The 21,941-nt window shown below is 32.6% G+C and overlaps 1 protein-coding gene across 1 annotated transcript in view; it reads right to left on the bottom strand.

The window, feature by feature from the left end:
* The window catches only part of Dmd (dystrophin), a 2,094,227-nt gene extending 2,075,536 nt beyond the window's left edge, over window positions 1–18,691 (bottom strand). Inside the window, exon 1 of the mRNA XM_078034984.1 lies at window positions 18,455–18,691. Within this exon, the coding sequence (XP_077891110.1) occupies window positions 18,455–18,461 (7 nt within the window). The 5' untranslated portion in view covers window positions 18,462–18,691. The remainder of the gene's footprint in view (window positions 1–18,454) is intronic.
* Between the last annotated feature and the right edge of the window lie 3,250 nt (window positions 18,692–21,941).

Here is a 21,941-nt window from a genome sequence, read left to right as displayed (position 1 = left end):
TTTAAATGGTGCATTATAATTGTAGATAACTGTGGGATTCATTGTTATATATTTGTACATGCACACAATATAACAATATAATTCATCTGATATTATTGCCCAGTATTTCCTCTTTCTCTTCACTTCTCCCTACCTCTGGTCCTTTTCCTCTAGTCTTCTGATTACAAAAAATGTTGATTTTCAATCAACCAAAAATATCAGCAGATTTACCTCTTTGGAAGATTTTTCTACTTGGATTCACTATTGCTGTGTCCTCTATCGACTGACACCATCATAATGGCTGAAGCAGTATTAGAGATAATTATTATTATAATATAATCAATTCTCTCATTTCTCCCCCATAATCCAGAACAGTATTTATTCTCCATATTTTCTACATTGAAACATCTGAAGTTTTTCCTTTTATTTATCTGATAGTATAAATGAATATAAACATGGTAACATTTTTTTTTCAAAAAGGGAAAAGGAAAGCAAGCAATCACAAATCAAATGTTCTTTGAATATACAATTAAAGGTTTTTGAGTTCATCCCAACTACTGATTATGGATTTATCTTCCAACTTTCCTCCCCCTCTACCCAATACCTTGTTATATTCAAGGTCAATATGTTTATTTATACACTATGTAACAAGCATCATGATGTTTATTATGTTTGTAAAAATATAGTCAAAATGTTTGCTTTTCTTGAATAATACAATAAAATATATCCTCAGGTTTAGCTAATGTAACTGCACAAATGATCCTTTCATTCCCTAATAAAATAATATTATAATGTGAACAATTGAATTCTGTCTCAAAGTATTTCTTATACACAATATATTCAATTCCAATATATATGAAAAGACTATATAATGTCATAAAATATGAATAGAATTTCAATGAAAAGCATCAGAATAAATAATTAAATATACATAGCTCCTGGCATGTGGATTCCTGTCACAGAGAATTGTGATTTTAAAGAATGGATACATTTCAGAACCAATCTGTTACATACTTAGGCATCTTAGATATTTTCTCTCAACAGAAAAGATTTAGGAGATTATAAAATAATGAATGTGTTCACTTCTTTATTAACTTCCTATCACAAAGCTGGGCATTTGAGGAAGAGGGTGTTAAAATGTCATGTCTTTTTATACATCCATTGAATTCTTACTCTCTTTAAAGCCTCAGGGCACCTGTGAGCTGTCAAGACTTTCCAGAGTGGACTTGAGATTTAGGCTGTAACACAATCACAAATTTACTCTATTTTCCAATTGCTAGAGTTTTTCATACTCTCCTGACCAAACACTTCAGATTATAGTCCTTATTTTATAGTGAAAACCCAGTAGTGAAATGAAAGTGGGGATACACTTTTAACTTCTGTTATCCTTCATCATACCCATACGTCAAGGTACAATTGGGTGATGAGTGCCATCCATAATTTTCTACTATTAATAAAGGGGACAAATGAGAATCCCAGTTTGGTTAGCATTATTTTACCAACTTGTCTGAATTGCTGTACCTTTTTTTATAAATGATTTAGTTGCCAGTGTACCTTTATTTTATTTATTTATATATGGTGCTGAGAATCAAACCCAGTGTCTCACACATGCTAGGCAAGCGCTCTACCACTGAGCCACAACCCCAGTCCTTACTGTGCCTTTTAATGGTCAGTTTACTCTCTGATGATTTTACTTGATCATTCCATTAAATTATTTGCTTTTAATAAGTGAATAATTTGAATGCATTTAGACCTCAGGGGAGGCAATATTTAAATTACAAAGAAAATAAGCATGGCATAGGGTAATAGCATACTATCATATGTAAATATTCCAACTTCTAACACTATGAAATACTGCAAAATGGTAACTTGGCTCAACTTGTTTGCTTACACTGAGTAAATACAAATCTTGAAAATAGTACTATTCAGGTACTATAGTTAGTTATATTGTAAGAAAGAAGGATGAAGTAGAAATGTTGCTATCACAGGACACAAAGTCTTACTACCTCTGGCTGTATAATGCATTACAACTTTAAGTAGCATTTGAGTCACTCTTTTAGAGGTAGGGGAAAAAGAGTAAAGAAAAAATGGAGAAATCATAGTCCTCAGGTCTTAACAGTATAAAAATAAATATATATCATGAAAAATACAGCATAGCAAGGTAAGTTTTGACACAAGATAAGGAAGGTTCTATGGGAATATACATAGTGGTACAGGATTCAGCCAAAACTGAAGAAGAAGCACTATCTACACTATCTCAGAGGATTATACAGCGTGCTATGAGTATGAGAGATATGTGGTTTATTACATTTTTAAATGTACAAGTGTTGAACTGGCCTTGCACCCCTGGGATGCAACCAACTTCATCATGGTGTATGGCCTTTACAATGTGCTCTTGAATTCAATTTTCTAATGTTTATTATGAACTTTTTCATCTATGTTCATAAATTATGTTGGTCTGTAATTTTTTTTTCTTGAAGTGTACTTATCCAGTTTTGGTATGAGGGTAATAAAGATTTATAGAATGAATTTGGAAGAGTCCCTCCCCTTTCAATACCATGGAATAATTTGATTATTGTTATAAGTTTTTCATTAAAGATCTGTAAAAATGCAGCTGTGAATCATCTTGTCCTGTGCTTTTTCTAGGTGGAATGCTTTTTATTACTGCTTCAATCTTATTGCTTATTATTGGTCAATTTAGGTTTCCTTTATTTTCTTGACTCAGTTTTGGTACGTTGTATATGCCTAGAAATTTATCCATTTATTTTAAAATTTCCAATTTATAGTCCCAGTAATCCACTGAATTTCAGCTGTATCTATTGCAATGTCCCTAAGGACAAAAACCCAATATTCATCTCAATTGATGCAGAAAAAAACACCTTGATCAAATTCAACAATATTTCATAATAAAAACCTTGATAAAACTATGGATAGAAGGAACTTACTTCAACATAATAAAGATTATATGTGAGGACAAAATCATATTTCATATAGGTACAGAGAAAGACTTCCTGAATAGGACCCCTATAGCTCAGGGGTAAAAAAAGTCATGAAAGGGGATGGCATCAAATTAAAAAGCTTCTGCACAGCAAAGGAAACAATTATCAGAGTGAAGAGACAACTGTCAGAACAAAAGAAAATGTTTTCCAGTGACTATTCTGACAGAGGAATAACATGCTGAATATGTAAAAAAAAAAAAAAAAGAAAACAACCAACAACATTAAAAACAAGTAACCTTGAAATTCTTCATAGAAATAGAAACAGCAATCATAAAGATTATTTGGAAAAATAAGAGACCCAGGATAGCCAAAGCAATCTTTAGCAAGAAGAGTGAAACAGGAGGCATCCCAATATCAGACCTTAAACTATACTACAGAGCAATAGTAACTAAAACAGCATGGTATTGGCACCAAAATAGACCTGTAGACCAGTGGTACAGAATAGAGGACAGAGAGTGTAATCCACATATATACAGTTATGTCATACTAGACAAAGGTGCCAAAAACATTCACTGGAGAAAAGACAGCCTATTCAACAAATGGTTCCAGAAAAGCTAGAAATCCATATGTAGCAAAATAAAATTAAACCTCTATCTCTCATCCTCTACAAAAATCAACTCAAAGTGGATCAAAGACTTAGGCACTAGAACAGTGACCTTGTGCCTAATAGGAGAAAAAATAGGCCCAAATCTTTATGTTGACCTAGGACCTGACTTCCTTAACAAGACTCCTAAAATGCAAGAAGTAAAATCAAGAATCAATAAATGGGATGGATTCAAATTATAAAGCTTCTTCTCAGCAAAGGAAACAATCAATAATGTAAGGAGAGAGCCTACAAATTGGTAGAATCTTTACCACATGCACCCCTGATACAGTACTAATCTCTTGGATATATAAAGAACTCAAAAAACTTAACACATACAAAAATAAAACAAATAACCCAATCAATAAATAGGCTAAGAACTGAACAAACACTTCACAGAAGAAGAAATAGAAAACATCAACAAATATATGAAAAAGTGTTCAACATCTCTAGTAATTAGAGGAATGCAAATCAACACTACACTAAGATTTCATCTGACTCCTGTCAGAATGGCAATCATCAAGAATATAGGCAACAATAAATATTGGTAAGGATGTGGGGGAAAAGGCACATTCATACATTGTGGGTGGGACTACAAATTGTTACAACCACTATGGAAAGTAGTATGGAGATTCCGCAGAAAACTTGGAATGGAACCACCATTGGACCTAGCTATCCCACTCCTCGGTTTATACCCAAAGAACTTAAAATCAGCATACTACAATAATGCAACTACGTCAATGTTTATAGCAGCTCAATTCACAATAGCTAAACCTAAATGCCCTTCAAGAGCTGAATGCATAAAGAAAATGTGGTATCTGTGTGTGTATATTTTCAATGGAATATTACTCAGTTTTAAAGAATGAAATTATGTATGGCATTTGCTAGTAAATGGATGGAGTTGGAGAATATCATGCTAAGTGAAATAAGCCAATCCCAAAAAATCAAAGGCTGAATATTTTCTCTAATATGTAGATGCTAATTTATAGTAAGGTGGGGGGCACTACAGAAGAATAGCTTTACTTTAGATTAGGTAGAGGGAAGTAAACAGAGGGGAAGGGAGGGGATGTGGGGATAAGAAAGATAGTAGAACAAAACAGACATTATTACTTTATGTATATATGTGTCTGTAATACCAGTATGGTTCTACAATATGTACACTCTGAAAAAATGAGAAGTTATAACCCATCTATGTATGATATATCAAAATGCATAAATGCATTCTACTTTATCATGTATAACTAATTAAAACAAATAAAAAATTAAAAAAGATAAAAAACAAGTAAGTTAAAAATAAATAAATAAATATCCCTTTTGAAAACAAACAAACAAAAAAACAAATAACACAATCAATAAATGGGAAAATGAACTGAAAGCTGAACAGGCACTTCTGGAACAAAGAAGTGTAAATAGCCAATAAGTATATAAAATGATGTTCAACATCTTTAGCTACTATAGAAATGCAAATCAAAACCAGAATGAAGTTCCACCTAATTCCTGTTAGAATGGCAGTTGTCAAGAATATAAATATAATGATAAACTTTGGTGGCAATGCAGGAAAAGGAAGTGGTATGCTGTTTACAGTAATGTAAGTTAGTGTAGCTACTATAGAAATCACTGTGGAGGTTCCTCAAAAAGCTAAAAATAGAACTCCCATATGATCCATCTATACCATGTCTTTGTATTTATTCAAAAGAAGTAAAGTCAGCATACTTCAGAGATAATGCATACCTGTGTTTACTTCAGCACAATTCACAATAGTCAAGTCACAAAATATATATGTGTACACACACACACACAGTGGAGTTTTCTCTCCAAGTCTGACTTATTTCACTCAAATTATGATCTCCAGTTTGATCAGTTTTCCTGAAAATGACATAATTTCATTGTTCTTTATGGCTGAGTGAAAGTATCATATATATTCCCTCATATGTGGAAGCTAGCAGAGGGAAAAAAACAGGCAAAAAAGGGTCAGTGGATCAGAGGAGGAAGGAGAAAAGAATGGAGGGCTACTGGGGAGTGATATTTATCAAATTATGTTTATGTATGTGCAAATATGCCACAAGGAAACTCACTATTCTATATAATTAAGAAGTATCAATTAAAAAATAAAATGTGGGGGTGCTGGGGTTGTGGCTCAGAGGTAGAGCACTTGCCTAGCACATGCAAAGGGCTGAGTTTGATCCTTAGCACCACATAAAAATAAATAAATAACATAAAGATATTGTGTCCAACTACAGCTAAAAAAAATTTAAAAGTATAAAATAAAATGTGGTACAAATAATAGACATATTCAATCATAAAAATGATGGAATCACGATTTACAACATGAATGGAGCTGGGTGGTCATAATCCAGGCACAGAAAGAGAGTATTGAATGGTGTCACTCATATAACATCTCAAAAACTTGACTTTATAAAAGTTGAGAGTAAAATTTATCAGAAGCTGGGGAGATTAGAAGGACCTGGGAAGGATGGGGACAGATTGATCAATGACTAGTAAGATTTAGAGTAAGAAGTTCTGCTATTCTTTTGCACAGTAGAATAACTCTACATTATAGATTATAACACAGCACTATTTATAAAAAAGAAATAAATTTAAAGAAAGTATTTTGAATCTAATTATCATAAAAGTGATAACTGATTTAAGCAGGTAGATGTATTCACTATGATTTGAATATTAGTCAATGGATACAAGTATCAAAATATCACATAACTCATAAATATATATGATTCAAAGTACCAGTTAATTTTTTTTAATGCTTCAGAGTGTGGGTTTGGATGAACACCTCCAAAGTCACAAGACAGAGAAGTATTATATTCAGAGAACTGTTTGTATGGCTAGGGTAAGGCATTAATATGGTGGGTGAAAAATTTGACCTGAGAATAAGGTGGGAAAAATATAGTAAAGTACTTTTTCTTCTATATAATTTATTCAAATTATAACCTAAAGGAATGAGGAACCATTTGTGGATTCCAAGCAACAGGGTAACATATTAAATTTTAACTTTGAGAGAGCTGAGCCTTGCAGCTTTGTGAAGAATAAACTGGAGAGAAGATACATTGCAGATAATTTTGAAAACTATCACTGTAAGCTAAAAGAAATTTAGGATCCCACTAGATAGGAATTAGTTACATAGATCTATGTAAAGAGGAAATAATATTTCCTTTTCTCATGTGGTTTTTATATGAATAAAATAAACATAAAAGTATTATGTTAAGTATAAAACTTAAGGAATATCAAATGCCTATGACTTAGTTTCTTAATGACATTCATAATTATTCAAACCTAGTGAAACAACTATAAATATAACATTGTTTTTTAAATGCATTTTTCTTATTCCTTAAGAGAAAAAATAACATGGCAGATAAGTCATGTGGATTCATATTTCCAGATGGAAGTGGTTAACTGCTTTGCCTGAAGCCAGGGAAATATGACAAGGAGATTCATTCTAAGAACTAGAAGCAAGAGAAAGAGAGCACACTGGTTTTCAGGCATCTAAGGCAAGGTTATTCCATGAGCAGGAAGGTAAATACTTGGAAGTAAAATGTAGGTGATACACAATAAAAACTGGAATAGGTTTCTGGAAAGAATTAAAGTCAAAGTCTCATAATAGATTTGGCCTCTGAACATAAGAAAAATTCAGCAACAACATACTCTAAAGATGAAGTTCCTTTCACTATTTAGATTATATACCAATAAGAATTTGTCATCAAGAATTAAGTATATTCAATAAAATAAAAAAATATCAAGCCCACAAATGTGCTTTGTTGATTACTACCTTGAAAAAGGACACAGAAATTCATGAGATAAGAGCAAGGGGACATCCCTAAGACCTATGGTAGAAACACTAAAGGCAGGCAGTGCCCCCAAATTTGTTTCCTTCTAAGCAGATAGAATGAAATCATGGAAAGAGTGAGATGTTTAAAATCTGATAAATTTAGTTAAGATTCCAGCCATCCATAAGTAGCTTAAACTCATGGAGGCTCAGTTTCAACAGTTAGAAAATAGGGATTATCATATTTGAGTTGTTCTATGTAATAGAATATTTCATGAAAAGTATACTATTGCACCTAGCATGCAAAAGCATTCAATAAATAGTATTATTAGCAATTAAGTTTTATTATTACATTTCCATTTAAAAAGAAAGTAGTATAATACTAATGTTCTTATTAATCTACTAAAGAACAATTGCAATTTCTTGAATTAGAGCCAAATTTGGAATATATAAGTAAGAAGCATGAAAAGAAACTGATTATAACAATAAAGCTATGTAGGAGGAACAATAAAAATTTGAGGATGGAAGGAAAATGCAAGTTTAAATATTACATGGCCATGTTATGAAACATTTTTTTTGGTTAGCTAAGGGTATTTTTCTTCACAGATTCAATGAGATTAATCATGTATCACAGTATATTTGCTATTATAATTATAATATCATGTATGTCTTGGCCCTCTCAGAGAGGCAAGGAGTTTCAGTCACCATATTAGAATGGACTAAAGATTCTACATGATGCAGCAAGAAAAAATATTCTTACTTCTATGTCAGAAGATTTATGTTATATTTCTAGTCTTACTATTAACTAGAAGAGACTTTAGGGAAGTGATGTCCTCTCTATAGGTCTCAGTTTCCTCATCTGTCAAACTAAGACTTGGAACTACATATTCTTTAGGGCCTCTGGGCCTTGAGATCATAGGCCCTTACAAAAAGACATTTGATCTAGATGTTTGCAACCCCTATAGTAAATACAAAGGGGGAAAAATCTAGAAAAAGCAAAGAACCCCTACATGTGAAAAAAAAGATGACATCTCAATTTTAAAAACTGGATATGTGACTAGAACAGACTCCATAATGAATATAATATCCACATCACTAATAAACTTGGAAATGTTCTCAAGCTCATTAGTCATAGACGAGATGGAAATTAAAACAATGAGAGAGTACACACTGCAGCAAAAATGGCTCAAACACTGATAATGCTAATCACTTGCAACAATAACCTTAGATTTCATAAAATGATTATGGTTAAGTAAGTTTGTTAATGTAGTTTGAAAAATCACTTGACATTATAAATTAAAGGTAATTGGCTATTCAATGATCCAACAATTCTACTTTTGGTTTTATACAGCAAAAGTGAAGACACATGCAATACCATGTTCAGAGTAGCATTATTTTCAAGAGTTTGCAAATAGAATCAATCCAGATGTACATTCAGCTTAGATGAGGTAAGTATTTTTTTTATATTTATACTACGGCATATTATACTGCATAGAAAGTGGTTGAACCACACCTAAAAACAAGAAAATAGCTGGAGTTCACAGACATAATGTTGTGGAAAAAAAAGCCAAAAACACAGAATAAATTACTCTATGGATTCAATTACATAATTTTAAGAAACTATCTATCTATGGTATGTTTGAAATTAATATTGTGCCTATCTATGGGAGTGAAGTGATGGAGGAGTAAGATTGGGGATTTCAGATGCTAGTAAAATTCTTTTCTTGACTTTGGTATTTAATGAGGTGTTTTTGCTATTTGAAAATTCATTAATTTGTATGTACACTCAATTATTTGTACACATATATGCATTTGTTAGTGTGTTAAAGTTTACAAACAGTTTTAAACATTAAAACAGAAATGCTTATTTTCATCTACCAAGGAAAGTAACGCTACTAATGAATGTTGGGAGAAAATTTTCACTGCTTTTAGACTATGTGTAAACTAGTTCAGAGAATCAGAGATCTGATGAAAACAAAGACACACATACATACACACACATACATTTACATATGTTGGAAGATGTGAGCAGCATGAAAAAAGAGGAAATGGGGAAGAAAGAGAGGTAGAGACATTCTAGACAATTTGTTCAAAATATGTATTGTTTGAAAGGGAAGAGAGGGAGTGGGAGAGACAGAGACTGACTTTCTGGACAATCCAATTATTTAGAAAATGTACTTATTATCTTTTTTTCCAAATTAAAATGTAAAACTTATGTCTTTTTAATTTCTTAGGAGGAACTGTGAGTGAATATAAAATCCAATTGAATTGGATGATGTTGAAGTTGTATGAAACCTGAATGTTTAACACAAATTCTTCATGTTACAGGTCTATTTAGCAACAGGCCTATCCTATAGATAATGTCATTCTTGTAGTCTTCCTGCATTATCTTTCAGGTTTGACTCTGTGGTTAATTTAAATTTAAACATTGCTGAAATATTTTCAGGTAACTTATAATTAAAGATAGGCACACAGAGATAAAATAACATAAAAATTATCTAAGGAGAGCATAGGAAATAATTTCCAGGGATGACTGTACATAAACAACCAGTGACAGGTTTTGAAATTTTTCCTGAGAAAAAGACTGCATGGCCACACCCACTGTAGATTAAAAATGTTTAATCTCATTGTCTGCAACTGACTGTTGCAACAAACTAAACTCTTCTTTCTTGGTTTGATTCCAGTGAAGCTGAGCAGCAGCTGTTAGGCATGCTCTTCCTTATTTCAAGTGACCCTTCAAATATGTCACTTTACCCTTTACTTTGAATTACTGTTTTTCACTGAATTTGCTTTTTTCCTTTCAGGTATCATTTTAGTCTTTGAGGAACTTGCCAGTTTTTCCATATCACTCAAACTAGGAACCCTAGAAGCCTCTGGCTCATTCCTAAACCAGCTTTTCTGTCTGAATTCACAGCTGCTGCTGTTCTCTGGTAAGCTGTCACTGTAGATATTTTCCTCTTCTCATCCACGTAAAGCACATTCATCTCTAAATTCCTCAGGGACCATATCTTAGTCATCTTGCTCTAGCACAGAGCCTGGCAGTTAGAATTTATCAATAAATATTTGTTGGATGAATGGAAAGCAGCAGAAACAACATGTCACTTCAGTTGGTGGGCTCTAATCCTGTTCTGGATGACCTAATGGAGAAATAAGCTCTGCCTCCTGCCATTGTGGCTACTAGAGCCCGCCTGTGAATGGCTCAGCAGCCAAAGGGAGAAGAACCTGCAATTCCTACTTACAAAATGAATGTTTTCATCACAGGAAGGCTTTTACTCAATCTCCTCCTTTTCACACTTGTCACTGAAAATAAATGAATCCCATAGCTCCCCATAAAACATATACAATATCAGGTTAGCCTCAGTGTCATTCTCCATAATCCAGTTTATTGTTGCTATATTGGATAATTCTACCTATAATGTTAAAAAAGAAACGTGTGCTAGTAAAATTAGAATAATGATGTTCCCTATCATATTTTATTCTGAGAATCTTGTAATCAATGGTAACAATGCCATTACCAGAACAGAATGATCCTGATAAGTAAGATGAACATTGGGGAAAACAAACTTTTTTTGTGTTTATAAGTCTGTCTTCAGATTGCCAAGTAATGTCAATATTTCTTTTAGAAAGCTGATAAGCACCATTTACCTTCAAGTGTATATGGACAGCGATTAATTTCTATGTATTGCCCAAACTTCTGATTCAGTCATTCCCCATATCCTTTATAAATGTTTGTTTAAAAAGAAACCTCATTTATTCTTTTTAAATTTTTTTTTGTAGTTGTAGATAGACAGAATGCCTTTATTTGTTTATTTTTATTTGGTGCTGAGGATCGGACCCAGTGACTCACACATGCAAGGCAAGTGCTCAACCACTGAGCTACAGCCCCAGCCCCTCATTTATTCTTTACACAGTATTTTTGTCTTGATGATCTTTTTAACCATTTGCTTATTCCTTACAGTATAGTTTGGGATATAACCACAAAGCTCCTCCCCCAAACAAAGCAGTTTTCTAGAGTCTGGTTATGCTAGACATATATTTTATATGTTTGTAATTTAAATTGAATTCAGTTTCCCAAAGTAGAATATCTGTTTGATATTTAAAGTATCCCTGCTTTATTTAGAAATTATAGTTCATACTGCAATTAATTAGACTAAAGTTTAAAATATACAGAGTTGTAAAAATTGTTTTCTTTAAAATGATTACTTTGTAAAATTATCAAAGGTGACACTGGAACATTATAGCTAACTCTATTTTTTAAATTTAATTTAAAGACAGTGTAAACAAGTCCTGGAGACATAGTCTTATCTTTTATTAATATCTACACAGACTGGATTAAATTTATGAAAAGTTATATCTGTGGAGAAAATCTATAAATCTTTAGAGGTCAGATCATAAACCATGAAAACACTTAGATCCTTTAAAGTATCAAGAGGTTATAACCTGTAAGTAATAATACCAAGTAAATATTTTTAATTTGATCTTATAGCATTTGAAATATTTATTTTCAATCTCTAAAATAATAATTTTCCTAAATTGTGAGCTTTTACTCATTTAAAATAATTTTAATTTTTTATTACTTTACCATAATATATAAAATATAGAGTTATCAATGTTACCCATTGAAAATATGCATAAAATCTTCATACAAGATGAAGGATACTAGTATCCTGTATAAGTCATACATTCTTGCAAGACATAGGATTTTAAAAATACTTTCAGTTATTTAATAACAACTTAAATATAAACTTTGAATCTAAGGGAAAGTAGAGTCATATATCTCCTTTCTAAAACAGTTCATACTTGTTAAGTTCTTATTTTGTAAGCCAAAATTAATTTAAAATGAAAAATGGAAAAAATTGAAACCCAAGTATTTTTAAACTTCTAGGAGTTTTGGTTTGAATTATTTTAATAAGTGAAACAAAGTAAAACTATTAAAACATAAAGTTACTCAGCTACTCTTTAAAATACTTAATTTTTAAAGAAATAGTGCTGCTTGTCATATTTTTTCTGTCTTAAGGAGAAAGAGAACTAAAAAGAACGTGCCCTGTCATAATTCCCTGAGAACCTTAGTGATTATAAAGAATGCCAATCAGAGTTCAATATTCTTACCCTTGGAATCAGGGAAAAAAGTCCTTTAAGAGATCAAAATCTTTGATAGCAATAACAAGAGCTAAATTTGCCAGAGTTAGAGCCCTCCCCTTATCAATTTCAGGCAAGAAACAATTTTTTTTTTCTGCATACCAAAAAAGCAAGCCAACTCATGGAAAAATCTGTGTAACTTCAATTACATAAAATTGACTGGATGATTGAAAAGTAATATTTTGAACAAATTTTTTAATTTTAAATAAACATACTTGTATGTTTGTTTTTATTACATTCTGAGACAGATTAAGAGGATGTGAAATTGTTTTCAAACACAAAGAAGCTACCTCCTAACAACTTTTTCTTGATTGCCTCTTTTGCCTTCTCCCAGTTTTATTCTCTTCCTCGGTGAGTCTCCCTCATCTCTCCATATTCCTAAACCAATAGGAAGAATTTCCTTCAGACCCTTAAGCCTTGTATCTGTTACCATAGAGACAGGCATCACAAGATAGCTGTTCAGTAACATCCTCATGGAAATAAAATAAAAATCCTATGGGCTTTACAGGAATTTCCAGTGCTACCAGTGAACAGAAATGATATCTTTTCCTGGAAAATGCAGGGATTTTAGTTCTGCATTAAAGAACTGTGGAGATTGCAATATGTGATGGTAAATCCAGAATCCCTTATTTTAAACTCAGAATCTGATTATGGTTTCTCCTTTGATTTGGAAAACGTCTCTTATATCCCTATTTTCATGGGAATGTCTCATAAATATCTCATTGCTTAACATTTAATTCTAGCATGTCTTATCAATCATTTACTAATAGTGTCAACTGTTCTGTTCTAGTTCAGTACATTTATTTTTATCTTGCTATTCTTTGATCCCTTCTAGAACATATTTGATCAAGAACGTCCTCATCTTTTCCTAAAGTTGAGCACCTCTCCAGAACTCTGCAATGTAAAATCTGCTTAGAGAGTCTATAGACCTACAAAAAGAGAAAAGGGTAGCTGCAAGAAATGAATTTCACTTACTTTACCTTGTTTTCCATTGATTTCTGTACTTTCTTAAGTCTACTGAAATCACACACTAGCTGAAGAGCAGCAATAAAAATAACTGAGTTTTAGCAAATAGATAAGTTCAGGAAGATCAGAAAAAGCAGATATTATATATGTCAGTGATTGCAGAGAGCTCAAATTTCCTTATAAAAATATTAAGTAAACATTCCTCTGCAAGTAAAACTTTTTAGCAAATTAGCAGACAAAATGAACCCATTTTTAACTCTTAAGCTATATATTTGAACCACTTTCCAAACTATCTAGTACTTAAATATTATGTATTATCTCAATTTCTGTTTGTGGAATATTTAATTATTATGTTCCTTTTCTAGAGTCAATGAGAAAAATACAATTTTCTAATAGACTATATTGACTAGAGATTGAGTCAGCAAAGTTTTATTATTAAGGGCCAGGGAGTAAATTTTTCAGCTTTGTGGCCCATATAGTCTCTGTCACAATTACTTAATTGTTGTTTTAACATGAAAGCAACTATAGAGAGTAAGAAAACAAATGATTGTGATTGTTTTAAAATAAAACTTTATAGACACGTAAGTTGGAATTTCATATTTGTGTGTGTGTGTTACAAAATATTTTTTTCTTTTAGAAACAACTAAGATATGAGAAAAACATTCTTAGCTGGCTGGTCAAACAGAATGGTATGACACATAAACTATAGCTTACTGACCCCTGGCATGGATAGCTCAAGTGGAATAGTAGAGACACTTCCAATCATATTTGAAAAAGGGAGCCTTATTTTCATGAAATGATTAGACTCACAGATATTTCTCCGGTACCTCCTTCTTTTATTTCTTTCTTTATTCCAGGAATTCCAATCTTAGCACTGGACATGTTAAGAATAGGGAACATAATCTCACAAAATATTCAAATCCATGTTTACACTATAATTCAAATATTTTCCTTTCTTTATTTCTTTACCCTCTTCTTTCAAGCATCCTTTAACTCTTCACTTTTCTAGATCCTTCAATGCCCCTCAAATATTATAGTCTCTAAGACATTTTACCATACATGCATTTTTTACTTAATGTATTTGAAAAGTATTAAAAGTTCCTCTTAGACCACATTGTCCTCCTAATTTTTCAAAACTAATTCTCTTCATTTGTCCAACAATATTACTTTTTTCTTTTCATTTTTTCGTTGATTCCCTGTGAGACTATGACTGAACCTGACAATTTGGCCATCACAAATAATCATTAAGTCTTATACAAAGAATTATTGTTAATCTTTATTGCATTTAGTATCTGTCAGATTCTTTTTTTTTAATTTAGCACAGGATATTATAATTATTTCTATTGAAATTCATTATTTTAGCCTTACCACAGTGTTTAGGTAGTCACAATTCCTTGGTACTCTTACAATTTAATATATTTGTTCTCCTTCCTAGCTAGACAGCTATTCATATCTTCCTTCAGGTTTTGCAAATTAATATTTCACAGGTCAAGCAGGACCAAGGAAAGAATTACAAGGCACATTTTGAGAGATCAGGTTCAAGTCAGATGGAGCCAGTTTTATAGAACTGCACCATGGTCCCATGGGAAGCCTTCTCCCTGGTTTGCAATAATTCATTAATTGACACCAAAAGCAGGACAATATAGAAAGCGAATTTATTTATCAGATTATTATATCAAAAAAACAAGCATTTTTCCACCTTGACCATATATGCATTGTAAATATCTTCTAAATGTCCATAGCATAACCAAGGTAGCAGAACATTGGATAAACATGGCCTCTATTACCTTCTACTTCATTCCACTTTCCTCAGGAATCCACAGTTACTCCTAGTGAAGGAAAACTAGCACTTACTATTTTGGAAAAAGCATTTCTAGTCACAAGCAATTATTTACTCACCCCATTCTAATTATGGACTTTTTCTCATCTTTTTCACCTTTTAAAAATTAATCTCAGGACAAATTAAAATACTGTTGTGGTTCTCTTAAACAGTTTTCAAAACAGAACAGGTGTGTGTGTGTGTGTGTGTGTGTGTGTGTGTGTGTTGCATGCATATGTACACACATAGGCATGCTTAAGTGGTCTGTTTTTATTTGACTTTTCATTATTAAAATATAGATGACATGAGAATGGGAGAATAACAGGATGAAGCAAGCTTTTCAGAAGAAAATATTTCAAAGCCTGTTTCTTAACTGATAGTGTCTTCCTCTGCTCATGATTCTGGGTGAGGAGCAACACACCTGAAAGGAAGCCACTACATCACAACTGGGGAATTTAACTCTCAAGGGTTACCCAAAAGGAAACTAAGAGACATTTTAAAAATATAACTATGCCAAATAAATTTTTTACCTAAGAAGAAAGAATAATTTTTATAGTATAAACACCTTAGAAAATAACAATATTGGTTAGTAAAGAATTGGGAAAAACCCACTGAGATTTATAAAAGCCATCAATTCTAGGTTTTAACAATATATTTCAATGTTGATAGTCCATTTCCTTATGTCCCACCTCTTTTTCCTGCAGTCTATTTTTTATGCATTTTTCTTCATCCTCCTTTTTCTCCTGAATCACTTTAGAAAACACAGAATTAAGTAATTGGGAGTTGGAGACTTCACATGATCTCATCATTGTGCATGATGATCATATTCCAGAGCTAGATATATCATCAAACATTTCCAACTCTTACAACGCATTTATCAGAAAGGGTACATCTGCTTTTCAGGTGTGTGGCTCAAAACCTTTAAAAATTTCATTAATAATCAACAGCTGGTGCCACCTAGTGTCCGTCCTCTCCATTCATCAGTGAAATGAAATACACAGCACTAGTCACAAACGAAGCAAGCCAAAACTACAAACTAACAAACAAAAAAACCACGGTTTGGGAAGTCCAGTGGCTGATTTAAATTACACTATCTTCATTGAAAGAAAAACCTCTTTTGCAAGTAACTATGGTAACAGGAGTGTGGGGCTAGCAGGAAGCTCACATTTTTCTCACAGGAGACAATTCACAAAAGAGTCCTACTAAAGAAGCAATGTAAAAGAGTTTTTCCCCCCCAGACATGAATTGTCACTTAAAATGTTCATAAAAAGTTGAGAAATGAAACTGACAGAATAAGATTCTTTTTTAAACAATAGTTTAGATACAGCTGATTTTTGTCAACCAACCAAAATTAACCCTGTAAGATTTGGATGCAAAATTCTTTCCGTTTGTGAGCTTCACAAAGATTAATCAAGTACTGCAAGAGACTTTATAAGAGCATGTACAAATCTCAAAAGTATTAAAGGAAATAATCAGACTTCCTGAACCAATTATTAAAAGGGTTTGTGCTGCTAAAATTATACATCTAGAAAACTATTTTCTTTCCTGCTGTACATATGAATTATGAATGAAACATTCAACCATAGTCATGTATGCTTCAAGGTTAAAAAGTACTCATCCAAATCCTTGACTATTTTGTAAAACATATGTTTGTAAGTAATTAGGATGCATATAAGCAGCAGAAATCATCCACCCATTTTTAACTGGTTCACTGATATTTAAATACATGTTTTAACTCACTCTTTCTAAGAGGAATACGTAATTGAAAAACATGGACTAACAGGAAAAAAAGTTACATAACAGCAGAAGTGTTCCTCAACCAGACTTACTGGGATATTACAAATGCTACAGAAAAGGCATAGCATACATGAACATCACCGTGTATACAGAAAGGTCACATTAGATGTTCATATATAATAGTCTATTAACTTCTATAATTTAGGTACTGAGGCTACTGGGGAGAAGAGGCAGAGAGCTTAGAGATTCTGTATTATATAGTTAATAATTATGTTCCTCATACTTAGGAAAATCTATTTCTATATTATTTGACATGTGTTTAAGCAATCACTTGTTAAAAACAGCTTTGTATATTTTATTTTCTTGTTACCCTAGTGGTGATAAAAATTATTTCAGTATGCTCAGTCCAATATACACTCACTGACAGATCCCCATGCCAGTGTATGAGATAGTATATAGAAACGATTCATAGTTTGTACAAATAGCTTAAATTGTTCTCCTTATCACCAAAACTTTATTTTTGGAGCCAAATTCAGTCCATGCTCATGCCCCATTTGTTTCATAGTATTTATAAGTATAATTTACTGATTGAAAGAAATATTGCAATAGAGAAAAGGGGTTCTAAAAATTGTACGCAGGCAAGAAAGAATTAAAGCAAAACTCATTAAGGTTCCAAATAAATAAATAAATAAATAAAGTGCTCCAATTTTCAATAATTTATAATTTTCCATTAACAGCTTTCAAAGCACTATCTGAAACTAGCTGATACAGAGAAATTAAGAGCAGTAATCAAGCGAGAAATGATAGACCAGCTGGGTCGACATCAACTTGGCAAAACGTGAATACAGTTCAATAGCTGAAACAGATGCTAGAGTTGTTGAAAAACCCTGCAGGAGATATTGATATATTTTCTTCATATAATGCAGAATGACTGAATAAATGTCAAAAGCTGGAACTTGATGAGGAGAAATGACTGACAGCCAAACTCCTTATAAAATAGAAACCAAGTGTAACAATTTTCAACCTATCCAAACATTGTATACATTCTCATTTCTCTCAGTGTCTCAATATGCCAATACATCAATCAGTTCTTACAAGTAAATTGCATATAACTGAGCTGGGGTAGATTTCCTCATAGATTCTACCCCCCACCCCCGTCATCATCTACCTGGAGAAACCTAGACTCTTGAGAAATACTTTATTTTAAAATCTTCTAACACTGATTTCTATCCCAGAAGTGTTTCCCTGAGGTTGGAGGCAAGCACACCCCCCAAAAAATCTAACGCAGCACAAGGTAATTTTAAAATCCATTCTGTAAAAGCAACACTGTTTGCAGAGTTTGAAGAGCTCGGCAACAAACCCCAGCTACCAACAGCTGCTTGTTCAAACATATGCTTTGTCATGGTCAGCTTCTAATTGTATTCATAATGATGTAATAGCTTTAATAATCCTACCTTCCATGCCAGCTGTTTTTCCTGTCACTCCATCATGCCAATAAGTTGGCTGCTGTAACAAATCAAGATAGTGCAAAACAGCATCATTCTCCTGATTCTGTCATCTTCCTGAAAGCATTCTATTACTGCCGACTGCTGGGAACCAGAAAGTCTATTTGAATTCCAACAGCTCCCCTTTCGCATGATTCAAGTTAGGTTAGGTGGGCATGCCTAACATGATTCTCTCAGTCATTTATTATGCAGCTGCTACAACGTCGGTGTGGTAACCACTCTGACTATCTGATACGTCAGTCGAACAAAACCTACACCTCGCAGCAAACACATGAGCCAGAGCAGCGTTCTGCATTTAACGAGCATTCTTCCTGCCTAAAAAACAGTGGATCTGCAAATCTCTTTCAGCATCTACTCGCTTCTCTGTACAGATGCAAAGCCTTTGGATTAGATTCTTTTCCTAACTATTCTAAGGGTAGAGTTCCTTGCCATGCATCATATTATTCACAGTAAAATTGTGGCTGATTTTAACTTATTTTTCCAATCCTTTAAGGGCAAAACTCTCTCTTCTGATTATACTTTTGAAATCAGGACGCTGAGCGCTCAGCTGCACATTTCTGTTTTATTATAAAATATAGCATGCATTTTCTCAAATGGAATTTGTCTCTTGTGATTCTATGGGAATTTTTCAAATTAGAGAAATTTTCAAGAACATATTATCTATTTTTTCAATTGGAGACATTTAAATTCTGCCACTCCATGTGTTTTTCTCAAGGGTGGACTTTTTACTTGATGTTTTGACTTGAGAAGAGTGTTCTTTTCACAAAGTAAGAAAATGGATAAGCTTAATCTCTTACACAACTTGTCTACCAGATAAATAAATGTTGTTTCAGGAGAATGAATATTGTATTTACATAATACTGTTAATGAATCAGTATTGTCAAAAAAGAAATTATAATTGCCATTACTATTAATTTTATCTAAAGCTTCTAAGCATGTCTCTCTTTTGTAGGACTAATATTTATGGTCAAAATTATATCACAGGAAAGTTTAAGTGTTTTATGGGAAAATACTTTGCAGGGAGAAGTGATCAAAATCTTAACGATCTATCAGATGTTCAATTTGGCAGGGGAGCTATCCTCCATCATCACAAAAAAGCAAACAGCTTGTTAAGTAGCTACATTATGAAACTATAAAGAATATTTCATTTAGCATATGTGAGATATGCCAATGAGTATTCTGAAATACTGTTTCTCTAAGGACTGTGTATTTCTGTGTGCACACATATATTTTAGTTATTCTAATGTCATTTAACTTTTTTTTTGTAGATGGATAGCATGCCTTTATTTTATTTGCTTATTTTTATGTGGTACTAGGGATCAAACCCAGTGCCTCATACTTGCTAGGCAAGTTGTCTACCATGGAGCTACAGCCCCAGCCAGCCCCAGCCAGCCCCCACTTAACTTTTAAGTAACACACAAATATCTCCTATGTATAATAACATAAACAATAATTAGTAACAGTTTATTATGTTTTATTTAAAATGATTTGAATAAAGCAGAAATACAATTGGAGTCCATTTGAACCCATCAAATTTACTTTAAAATATTATATATTCATTTCACAAAACAATTCTGAAAACACTGGTTTGTCAATTACTATTATTTCTCTAAAACAAAGTCACTTTTGTGGTTAGTATATCTTTCCTAGAGATTGAAAATGGCATGAACAAATACTACATGGAATTTTCTACTCTTGGTTTCTGCTTATCACTCCAACTTTAACTTTTGCCTCTCTTTCCCTTCACACTTTGCTCCAGCCCCCCAAAATGTTTTGTTATTCAAAAATAATGTGGGGCTGGGGATGTGGCTCAAGCAGTTACATGCTCACCTGGCATGCACAGGGCGCTGGGTTCAATCCTCAGCATCACATAAAAATAAAAAAAAATAAAGATGTGTCCACCAAAAACTAGAAAATAAATATTAAAAATTCTCTCTCTCTCTCTCTCTCTCTCTCTCTCTCTCTCTCTCTCTCTCTCTATCTATCTTACTATCTCTTTTCTTTCTCTCTTTAAAAAATAATGTGTACCTTCCTCTTTCAGAGATAATAAATACTGTTTCACCTATCCCTAGCGTGCCACCACCTTTAAACTTTAATTTTAATAAATTATATATATATATATATTTAAGATGTACAGCATGACACTTTAATACACACATAGTTCAATGATTCCAATACTATGGCTAATTAATATACTTAACTCCTCATTTGGTTACCTTATATTTGTGTTTGCTTACAATGCTTAATATCTATTTTATCTGCAAATTTCAAACACAGTTTTAATTTTAGTTCTTAACCTGCACATTAGATATCTAGAATTTATCTGCTCTCATGACTACAATTGTGTTCCCTTTATCCCTATTCTACCCCTGCACGAGTTAGCATCATTCTATTCCCTGTTTCTGTGAATGTGACTATAAGTGAGCCATCAAGTAGTATTTTTCTGTGTCTGGATTACTTCATTACACACACACACACACACACACACACACACACACACACACACACAGACACACGAAGAAATTGTGATTTTTATTGATTCATCCATCAATATACAGTTAGATTTTTCTTTATCTTGGCTATTGTAAATAATGCTACAAGAATATGAGCAAATCAATACCTCATTGAGGACTGATTTCACTTCCTTTGGATATATACCTAGAAGAGGGCTTGCTGGATCCTATAATTGCTGTATTTAGAATTATTTAAGAGCCTTCATACTATTTTCTGTAATAGCTGTAGTGCCTGTTTACATCCATACCAATGTTGAACAAGGTTTCTGTTTTCTCCTCATACTTACCAATACTTATTTTTGTATTTTGATTTCTTTGTTCAGTGATGAAGATTGAACTCAAGGCCTCACCCATGCTCTACCACTGACCTACATCCCCAGTCTTTGTCTTTTGATATTAGCCATGCTAATAGGTATGAGGTGATATCTCACTGTGGTTTTGTCTTATATGAGGTTGTTAGCCATTTGTATATCTTCTTTGGAAAAATGTCTATTCAAGAGCTTTGCCCATTTTTTAGTCTGATTATTTCTCTTTATATCATTATAATTATGCATAGCATTTGGGTTCACTTTGACAAAATCACACATGCAAGGAATTTTATTTCAATGCCCATTCCTCATCTCTTTTTGATTATTTGATTTTGCTTTGAGTGGTTTTTGTTCTTGAGTTATTTTAGTTCCTTATATATTTTGGATGTTAATATTATGTCAGACATGGTTTTCAAATATTTTCATCCAGTTGTAGTTGCCTTTTAATTTGTTTCATTTGCTATGCAGAAATATTTTAGATTGATGCAGTCCCACTTGTTTATTTTTGGTTTTGTTGCCTGTCCTTTTGGTGTCATGTCCAAAAAAAAAATCATTTCCAAGATTAAAGTCAAGAAGCTTTTCTCTATGTTTTCTTACAGAGTTTTATAGTTTCAG

Source organism: Ictidomys tridecemlineatus, chromosome X (genome assembly GCF_052094955.1).
Source record: "Ictidomys tridecemlineatus isolate mIctTri1 chromosome X, mIctTri1.hap1, whole genome shotgun sequence".
Taxonomy (NCBI): Eukaryota; Metazoa; Chordata; class Mammalia; order Rodentia; family Sciuridae; genus Ictidomys; species Ictidomys tridecemlineatus.
Note: the sequence above shows the minus strand (reverse complement) of the source record. Positions and strands in the feature narration are given on the sequence as shown.